General features: G+C 41.5%; 1 protein-coding gene across 1 annotated transcript in view; it reads right to left on the bottom strand.

The window, feature by feature from the left end:
• Positions 1–875: 875 nt before the first annotated feature.
• gabrb4 (gamma-aminobutyric acid type A receptor subunit beta4) overlaps positions 876–10741 on the bottom strand; it is a 57556-nt gene continuing 47690 nt past the window's right edge. Inside the window, exons 7-10 of the mRNA XM_062406106.1 lie at positions 10256–10408; positions 9617–9873; positions 8874–8963; positions 876–8548 (exon numbers count right to left, since the gene is read on the bottom strand). Of these exons, the coding sequence (XP_062262090.1) occupies positions 8195–8548; positions 8874–8963; positions 9617–9873; positions 10256–10408 (854 nt within the window). The 3' untranslated portion in view covers positions 876–8194. The remainder of the gene's footprint in view (positions 8549–8873; positions 8964–9616; positions 9874–10255; positions 10409–10741) is intronic.

The following is a 10741-nucleotide window of genomic DNA, read 5'->3' as shown; positions in this document are numbered from 1 at the left end:
CATTGCACAGCTGTGCACGTGTCATTTGTATGCATGTGCACTATTTACACATGAAGCCTCAGGTCTTGCTCCTGATGACAGTGAAGTATTAGTGTCAGGGGATGTCTCTGCTGAAAAATCATTAGTGGAGCCGGGCACTGATGTCTATTTAACAGTCATCAATGTGCAATTAACAACACGCCCTGCTAAGTGTCTCACAGGAGCTTGGTTACATGACTTAAAAATCCAATCAGTTATTTTTTATTACCAAATATATTCTACGTGAGCTGATATTAACTAAATCTAACTAAGTAATTAAAGAATCTTACATGTAAAGAACAGGTATCCATTAATTTTCCAGACTGCATATCATGTAAAGGCAGGGCCTGGAATGCATCCCAGCATGCAATGCATTGGACGTGAGTCATGGACATGTTGCCACTCTATCACAGAGCAAACAAATGTGTAGACAGGCTCATTCGCACTCACATTCACACCTACAGGCAATTTAGAGTCTGCGGTAGACCTGACCTGCATGTGTTTGGAGTGTGGGAGGAAAGTGGAGCACCTGGAGGACAAGCGCACAAACACGCACCTACACACACACATAGGTAGAACATACATGCTCCACACAGAGAGGATGCAGATGGTCACATGTAGTTGTCAGCTGTTGCACACCATCTTTCCAGGAGTGTCTGTATACATCTTATTCACGTAAATCTTAAACAGCCTCCTCAGGCTGAACTTTGTGATTTGGCTGTGAAATATAAGAACTCGACAGCTTCCAGTCCTGTCTTTTAAATTGTAATGGCGTTTATTTTACATTCGCCTGACCACAAATTGTGCCTTTAATCAGGGTTGACTCCAGCTTGCATCAGACAGGTCAGGCCCCTCGCACCACCTTCTGCTTTGAATCTATAAAATCAATCCAATTAAATCAATCAGTTGGTTCGGACAGCAATATATTGTTTCCTAACGCTCAGAGGTGAATGCGGAGAACAATATTTCAAACGTCTTACTGGATAGTTTCCGTTTATCCCTGCTCCAGGTGCTGTACAGTCACATTTCCAGGCCGTTATCTTCACCTTCACCACCTGAACGTACGCTTTGTTTCAAGCCCTGAGTGCATTGTGGGAGTCAAAAGTACAAATGTCCTACCATATATAGCGTCATGTCCTCAACCAGAGGACAAAACGTCTCAGCCAACTGTTTTCTACTGTATTTGTCCCCCTGACAAATCAAATTAATTATCCAGTGCTTTTATAGATGCAGAATTCAACCTGCCCCAGGCAGGCCGACCTGTTACACTATATCATTTTATATTTGCCAAGAGTTTAAAAGAACTGTTTAATACTTCCTGTTTTGAAAAAGGGGCAAATATTACACTTGTCAGCAGGAGTCACTTTGCGTCTTTATTCAGGAAATAGGGTATGAAAGGAGGTATATTCTCATAAATGCGCAATGTTTTGTACTCAAATTAAAAGAAGACACTCAAGTTTTCTTGAATTGTAGTTTTTTAGCTGGACTGTGTTCATATCCGACAGTCCTTATCAAAAGCAAGACACCAACTAGAAGGTGAGAGCTCCGACAACAACCTGGAATCGCAATGGTGAAATACCTGATTTTATCCTCTCATTATGCAACAACATATGCTATTTACCTTTTGGGGACTAATATCTGAAAACAAATCAATACGAAGTCAAAGGAAACAATGTCACATATTAGTCCACAAAGGGCAAATGAAAAGACATTAGCTTTCTTTACTGTATAAGCCTTTATTTGTAAAAAGTCTGTTGTTTGAATGATAACCCTTTTTATACCACATACTTGAACACCTTGTATTTGTAAAAAACACATTTTGTTCAAACACCTAAAAAAGCTGATTGACACTATAACATTAAATTGCACTGACAAAAAAAATACAACTACACGAAATTTTGATTCCATGAGTACTGATACCCCGACTGAAATCAAACACCGTATTAAACAACTGAATCAAATAAGCGCCCAAATGTGAACAAAACAATTACAGTACAAAAAACCAAATGCATTTTTCTTCCAGTGCCAGTATATCAGATGAGTTACATTTCCTTCATATGATAAAACAACAACAACAGTAAGAATAACAATGCATAACAAATGCAACAAATACAGTAAAATCTGAAATGAACACAGAAATTAAGAAAAATCATTTACTAATTTCAACTGAACAATAAATGGGTTGTTGGTTTTGTGGGTTTCTTTCTTTTCGTTCAATTCAATTTTGTTTGTCTTTAAAAAGCGTTGGGATGTCTCTCTTTCACCTGCTGGTCAAACACCAGGTCGTCTCCCTGTTCAACTCTTTCAAAGAGAAAGGAATACTGACGTGTGACTGGGAATCAGCACAGCTTCTTGCAGGTATCATCGCACAGCCATCAACAACGGACCATAACCAGAGGCAACTTATGAAAGAGAAAATACAGGGAACACCCACTCAGTGTGCAATCGCATGGCTTACGTTCAGATGCTACTGGTCAGCATCCTCTACATCCTTTGTAGTTGAAGGGCGACTGATGTTGATGCGTATGCTGAACCTGATAAAAGCTACAGCATGCACTCGGTGCATCTATCCCAAACTGCGTGATATATAGTCAATACATTTTCAGACATACATACTCGTGATTCGCGCTCGAATCACACCGATGTACGTTCCGCGGTTACATTTTTCCTCCAGTTTTTTTTTAAACATACAGTTTTGTTTCACAAGGTTTTATAGAGCTGGCTGTAAAACAAGTGCAATTTAAGCATGTAAACACTGGATCTTTCTTTTTCCTGGCCGTGGAGATGAATCAGATGGCGTGGAGTAAAAATATAGGAAAATAAACCTTTCAAAACTCAGGTCATGCAAAACAAAACCTACAAGGTACACAGAATAATGAATGCACCAGGCAAAGTCCTTCCAACAAGTGAGGAGGCTGTCAGCTGTGTACTGGTAGTTTGGTGGATGAACTTGCTTGCATGGTTGTGTTTCACTCTTTTGATGCCTCACAGAACAGTTTTTTGTTCACAGCCCATCACGGATATCTTACATTTTTTTGAGAATGGTGTAATCCTGGATGTTGAGCCCCAACGTTAAGACCGGAGACTAAGATGTGGTGCATACATTTGTACAGTTCAGATCCCAGCCGCTAATTATGGCAAAATGAGGAACAGCATCCAACATGGTGTGTTCCACAAAAAGAAAAGTTAGGCCACTGAAACACGCTACAATACTGGGTTTAATTTAGTTGCACAGAACCAAAGAACATTTGTGTGAAAGTTCTTTGCAGTTACCCAGGAAAATATTTTCTTGCAATATACTCACACACAGGGAGCTAAGCTTATTTACTTCTGGGACCTGGTCTGCACAAGTGTCTGTTGTCAGAAGCTGCACTTGGTAACGTGGTCAAGGGCACACATGCATGACTGTCTTAATGAGGAACAGGAAAATACATCCCCCTCGCCCTCTTAAGGCAACCCTGCTCCTCTAGCCTCTGTAAGCCAGCTAGTCAAACATGCCCTTTGATTTGTTTGTAGATTAAACGGACAACTGTGTGATTCATTGATAGCTGAGGTAAACGCTGCGGGTATGCCGCGCTGAAATCCTATGGTCGGTTCAGACGTTAAAAAACGAAAAAAACGCTCAACAAGAGGATTTGATCCAAGATGGCACCATTCCGTTCGCTGAGAGTGAACCAAGGCGATACTGTACTTCCCGCCAATCATCAGCAGAAATAGCCTGTTAGCCTTATAGGAGCCACCAGGGGCTCCTTCACCTCGGGAGGACTTTGCGTTGACTTCTCCATTACTCTGCCCACACCGTGTATTTCTTGTGTCTAATTTTTTAGGTTTCGTTTGCAGAAGTATGCCAATGCTAGAGAAGCTGTCCATGCCATTAGCAGTGAGGCTAGCTGGTATTACGAACTGCCATGTTTTTGTTCATGCATTAAGAACTATTTAAGTGAAAGATATCATATTTACAGTACAATTCACATGTTATTACACATATACACTAGAGGCAAGAAAATTCACATTGAAATCAGTTCAACACTTTTTTTCCCCTCCTCTTCCTCTTCTCCTCAAAACACGTGTGTCAATAAAGGAAATGTATTCTTCTCCATCTCATATATATAAGCAAAGATCCGAAAGTAAAAGTGTGGAACGGAACATCCTCACAGCTTTTTGGGATGAATGTGCTGATTCCATGTCCAGAAAGCAGGTAAATACATGTTCTGAGGGAAATGAGTGGTGCATTCATTTACTGCAAGCATGAAAGAGCTGCTTATGATTCTCCTCTGTGTGTGTGTCTGGAGATCATTTAAGATATGCATCAACTATTTCAAAAGAAATAGATCAATAAATATAAATAAAATAAAAAAAAGGCATTTTGTATTAATTACTGGGAATAAACCAACCTCAGTGAGAACTTGAACCTTGCATTAGTTTACGTAATAAAATAAGTACTGCAAGTGCATTTCACTGAAAGCACAGAGTAGATGGATTCAACTTTATAGTTCAACACCTATTTTGCCTTAAGTCCCATATCTTTGTGCTTTTCCTGCACTGGAGCTGATAGTATCATATCCTCACTGTCTGACAGATCCATCACATTTTTTTTAAACAGTTGGACGAGCTGTTGGTACGCAAACCTGCATGAAATGATCAAAAAACAAAAAAAGAATAACTTTCTAAAGTGTGTTATTTCGATAAACTTGCATTCATCATCCACTAACTCTCGCCACCTTTCTTTTTTTAAATTTCTTTACAAAATTTTAAAGGACAATGCTACCTGAAACATGAATGTGAATGAATCACCACCCAAACAGCCTGAATGCCCCTGACTCAGGTGCTACAACCTAACATAATACACCTTTAACCAGAGATTGAGTAATGGAAGCTGTTCCTTTATCTGATCACAAGAACAAGCAGCCGATCGTGTCTCGTTGTGATGTCACTGGCGCTTCTCACATTTGAATTTCCTCTTTTGAATTGCAACATACGTATCCCAGTGATGTATAGTGATATGAGTTAAAGGGGAACTCCGCACACATTTCACACATCAAAGTCTGTCCACAGGAGATTGGATAGAACTCCCTCGAGTGATGTCACTTGAGTCAACGTTGGCTGAAGTCTACAAGTCTGACAATGAGAAAGGAAAAACAATCCCCGGTAGGAGGGGGGGGGGTGGACTCAGACAAACAAAGTGAGTTTACTGGGCCCCTGGAGCCCGCTCCTTATCCCTTGCTTGAGGCTACATTAGCCACCTATAGCATAACAAACCTCTACTGAAGTGTGGGTGGTCAGGTTGGATTGTGGGTACTGAAGGCAACAGATTTGGACATAAAAGGACATGTGGAATAGTAAAAAATAGAGAATATCTCTTGATCATTTTCTTTATAAATTATCCACTTTAAATCAAAGGAGATCTCTTTTTTAAACAAGGTGCAAATGACTGCATGTTGAAACAACTGATGCTATGGTTTTAGGTTCATTGCATTTCAGCCTTAACTCACTTCCATCTGGCCACTTTAGAACAACTCACCTACGGCATAATTCTGAATATGTATTTTCTACGTAAAACCCAGGAGCCATTTTCTCACAAGATCTGCTTCTGACTGAGATCATTGTGGCTGATTTGGACTTGCTGTTACTTTTCCCATGAATAACAACAAATTCTTCACATTTCGGACAAATCACTACGTTTTGGTCATAAGTTTGGACTCACAGTCGACTGAGAGACAAACAGTGGATTGTTCAGCTGCAGACATCAACATGATATTCCACTCAGCATGTCTTATTTACTTTCACCATCTCCCCCTGCTTATTGTATGGATTACGCCGTGACGTGTTTTTTCTTCTTTTTCCTTTTTTTTTTTAATTTGCTTCTACGGAATATGGCCATGATGCATAAAATTGAAAAACAAAAAGAAATACTAAACTCGGATCACAGCTTGGGCCACGTCACTGTACAAACTTCACCACGACTTACGGAGACAAATTGGTTTCTGATCATTACTCCTTCTCGAAGACGTCTTATGCATTCTGCACCCAGAGGGGGAGGGGAGGGGGGGTGTATTTCTCATGATAAATTGATACTCCTGCTTCGCCATCTTCAAGTCGTTACCCGAGGCCTCTTCCATCTTCCTCTTGTCTCTACGTGTTTGTATACAGTACATACGCCAATTTTCCCCCTTGTCTTTTTTCTTTTGCATATTTCCTGGCCGCCGCATTGCGCTCGTCTTCTAATGAGTCAATCACTTTGCCGCTGGAGGAATCGACACTTGATTTGGCTGTGTAGGTTCCTGCTCGGGGACAATTGGTCCCAGCAGAGCCCGTTTGCACCTGAAGTGGAGATGACACCGAGGAAGATGCTGATCTGCACTTCAGATGGAGCTAAACGGGCAGGGGAGGATCTTACTTATGTTTATTTATTTAGCTCTTTCCTATCGTCCTTACATTGTCCCTCTGCCGCAGCCGTCATGTGTTTGTAAATTTAGTTGGTGGCTATATCCAATCTGATTTAATAATGAATGAATAAAAAATCAAAGTGTACTCATTTCCCTTCGCAAATTAACCTGAGCATTAAAAATGTGTTTGTGTGTGTGTGTGTGTGTTTGAGAGTGAAACAAAACAATAACAGGATTATAGGCCTCCAGGTCGACATTTGAATTCATGGCTATTTATCAACCCCCCCCAAGGATCACTGCATCATTCCTGATCAGGCCGATGTTTCTGATCCTCGGGCTTAAGAGCGTTTGCGGGGTGGCACTGACTGGATTTGAGTGCGAGACGTTGAATCCTTCCTCCCCCACGTCATCTGCCCGTCACTAACCTCGATCAAACAACAATTGACTTCTGAAACTGTGACTCCAACACTGAGGAAATGCTCGACGAACAAATAAATACTCTATACTGGCCAAACTGTGGGCAGATATTTTGACACTTTTTTGAATATACACGTTCTCACATCGTCACTGTGGAATAATCTCAAACGAATCACAAAAGCAATTCCCCCATGTCCCTTTGAGAGCAAACACAAAGCAGGATATGACATCGATGAACTTGGCATCTAAAGAGCATGTGAATCGATCAATAGGAGGAAAGAAACAGTACAAGTATACTTTCATGAGAATACTGAATGATAAAATGTACAGAATATGTTATTTTTTTTCTTCAAACAATCAAAATGAGTAATGCATACCTTAGACTCTTTTATCTCATAATGCCCTAGCTCTAGAACATGTTCCGATACTCTCTGAAATCACAGTATTTTTCAAGACAAAATCATATCTACAATAATCAGCATTTGTTTTTAACCCTAATGAAAAAAGGACCCGCAGCCACCCCAACCCCCGAGGACATGTTTCTAAAAATAACATGAGAAGAGAAAGGAATACAAGTTTGCGTTGACTCTGGGCCCTCCAATGGAGACCATTAGGCCAGAGCTGATGTCTGATAAAGAGAACGATACCACTTCAAAAAACCCAAGGAACAACACACAATCCAAACAAGGTTGCTGTACATAGTAGAACCGGAGATTTCCGTGCATGTTATCCATGGGTGATGGGAGGGATTTTGTGTGTGTGTTTGTGTGTGTGTGTGTGTGTGAGGGGGGTGGGCGGGGTGTGAGTTGAGTGAGAGCGGCGAGGTGGGGCAGGGCGGCTGGAGTGCGGCGTCAAGGACCTCACTCAGCTGATGCCTGCCAGACGAGCCACCACTGATTTCATGAGCTGCAGAAGAGGATTCTCGATGACGATAAGTTTTCAATAAAAAGTCGATGGGACTCTGAGACATCTTTTCTCTCTCTAGAGCGTTCACTTTCTCTTTTTTCCTGTTTTCTTTTTTAGCAAAAATATCATGCAGTCTTTAGTTCCAAAAACCCCTGGGGGTGGGATCTCGTGTTTGTTTGTTTGTTTGTTTGTTCGTCTGTTTGTTTGTTTGTTTCAGGAGGAAAAAGCAACTCAAAGCCTTGAAATTCTTCAGTCACAATTATTCTTAAACATTCAAGTCATCCTATTAATATTTTGTACAGCAGAAAGGTCCTTCAGATTTCACACGTGTATATATAAATATAATATATAGAAATATGCATATACATATGTTCAATTTGTATATGTGTATACATATTTTGGAACTGTATCAAAGCCAATTTAATGTGCTCTCAAAATATGGCCCATGATTCCTAGTGGGATGCACATCAATTCACATAGTACAACCAGTAGATTAGGTTGAAAAATCCAAAGGTGATGGGGAAAATGACCCGGGACCACTTGTCAATGGTGCTCACATCTGACAGGTTTGGGATTTTCAACTTGAGCTTGGAGGAGCGTCGTCGTAGCCGACAGTTGGCCCGGCTCCGCATGGCGCTCCGGTCCAGCGAGTGGTGGCTAAAGCCATCTCTGGGCGCCATGGGCTTCCTGAATTGGACCCCGGAGCTGTCGAAGGACATGACCGAATTCCGAGAGTCACTGACGCTGCTCCCCACGTCAGAAGGCATCACTTCGTTGTTCATCTCCAGCGTGTTGAGGAGGATGTTTCCGTACGCATCCACCTGCGAGGAGAGTGGAGGGGGGGGGGAGACACGGAGAGTCAGCAGGGCGGACATGTCGAGCAGCAGCCCCCAGATTCCCCTAAACTATAAGATTTATACTAACCCCCACCCATCCTACAAGCTGTCAAGCTAAAGCAAAATGCAGGGATGATGTGGAATGTCATTTCTGGCATGCAACAAAAGTAGTTAACTTACTTTAACAGATAACTATAAGTGAGTTTTCAAATAAGTGGCACAAATAATTATAATTAAATTAAATTATATTCCTTCTGGCTATATTGTGAGACCCTGGCCTACAGCTGATATGATTTCTAAATTGATGTACCCCAACTTTTCTTTGCTCCTCGAGATACAGATTTCTTCGCTGTGTAAATGACCTGAAGGTGTTGGTTTGAAACGGCACGGAAATGGAGTCCTTGCAATGTGAAAGAAAAATGAAGAGAACATTAAAACGGCTATGCAACACCGGCAAGTAAGCACATTTCCTAAGAATTTACTCAATGCATAGGACATAAAGTTAACAGGAGCAAGTTTGATAAAAGCATTTAGCACTTCACACACACAAACAACTGAGTGGGGGGCTTCATTCAGTCCCACTGCTTCAGCATCTGCCACGGACAAATTGTTAAATCACCAAATTCACGTCCTGCATTTTCAGGTCTCGTCTAATTCTGTTTTGACACGTGTTAAACCACAAAGGAAGAAGAGAGAGAGAGTGAATGAAGCCTACAGCATAAACATAGACAACAACCTAAATAAGAAATGAGAATGTTTACACCACTGTTGAGTTCGATGAATCGCTATCTCAATGAAAAGGGGTATGCTCGGTAAAAAGCCTTTAGTGCTTGAGGGAGAAGCAATGGGTAATGGCTGGTGAATGCATATTGAGCTGTGGTGGCATCAGTATGCTCCTGGAAGATTACTGCAGGGAAATAACTGTGTATATGTCTTTGGTCAAAATGACTACTTCTAGAAATCGTATGTGCACAACACTGTTGTTTTCTACTTGAACCCTGACTGACACACACAAGTAGTAGTGAAAGAGAGGCAGTAGACGGGGTTGCAAACCTGTTCCCTCAGGCGCTTCTCTTCGTATCTTGTGCGCTCGTTGTTGGCTTTGTTCAGCCGCTCATTGATTTTCTTCTGTTGCGCAGGGCCCCGGCCAAAGAACACGTAATTTACAAAGGCATATTCAAGCAGGGCCAGGAACACAAACACAAAACAGCCCATGAGGTAGACGTCGATGGCTTTCACATACGGAATCTTTGGGAGAGTCTCCCTAAGGTGGGTGTTAATTGTTGTCATGGTAAGCACCGTTGTCACACCTGAGCACAGCAGCACACACACACACACACACACAAAGGATTTAGCGTCAGAGAGAAATGACATTGTATTCATACTTTAACATTTACACATCGGATCAACATTAATGTAGTTCAGTGATAGATGAAGAACTCAGTTCATCTTTTTAAGTAAGAGTCACAATTATACAACCAAGCATTGGGGGTCTCAGGCTATGTGTCATTCTAGAGAGGCAATATCAGAAGATCATACTGAGTTAAAATCAGGAATGTGGAGAATCTTCTGAAGTTGTACTTTCTATAAACATTTTCTGTGTTATTAATATTGATGTTTGATGATTGAAGAAGTCATAAGGTAAATTTGGTCAGCGTGAAGTCTATAAACCCAGTGGTGGTGGAATCTTACCCAGGGCCACCCGAGCTGCAGAGGCATCATAATTGATCCAGAAGGAGACCCAGGAGAGAATGGTGATCAGGATGGATGGCATGTACGTCTGCAGGATGAAATATCCAATGTTCCTCTTAATCCTGAAACTTAGCGAAAGCCTGGGATATGAACCTGGAAGGAGAAACGATGGAGTGATAGCTTAGAAAAGAGCAGCACACGGAATAAGTTTGACGTCAGAAAACCTTTACAGGTGGTTAACCAAGTATTTTTGTTGCCCAAACTTTTGCCAGGAAGGTTCTCAGGCACAAAGTCCTGAGATCAAATGTCTCCCAATAGCGGGGCAGGAGTGAAAACATCAGGGAGAAAAGGGGAAACGTTGGCACATACATAAGAGTTCCAAAGTCTGCACTTTGACAACGCGCAGGGGTAGTCATTTCTCCATTTGTTCAGATGGAGCACTTAATTTCCCCAAAGCGATGGATTCCTTTCCAGGGACAAGTTCGA

Source organism: Platichthys flesus, chromosome 15 (genome assembly GCF_949316205.1).
Source record: "Platichthys flesus chromosome 15, fPlaFle2.1, whole genome shotgun sequence".
Lineage (NCBI taxonomy): Eukaryota > Metazoa > Chordata > Actinopteri > Pleuronectiformes > Pleuronectidae > Platichthys > Platichthys flesus.
The sequence above is the reverse complement of the archived record's forward strand: the minus strand, read 5'-3'. Positions and strand labels throughout refer to the sequence as shown.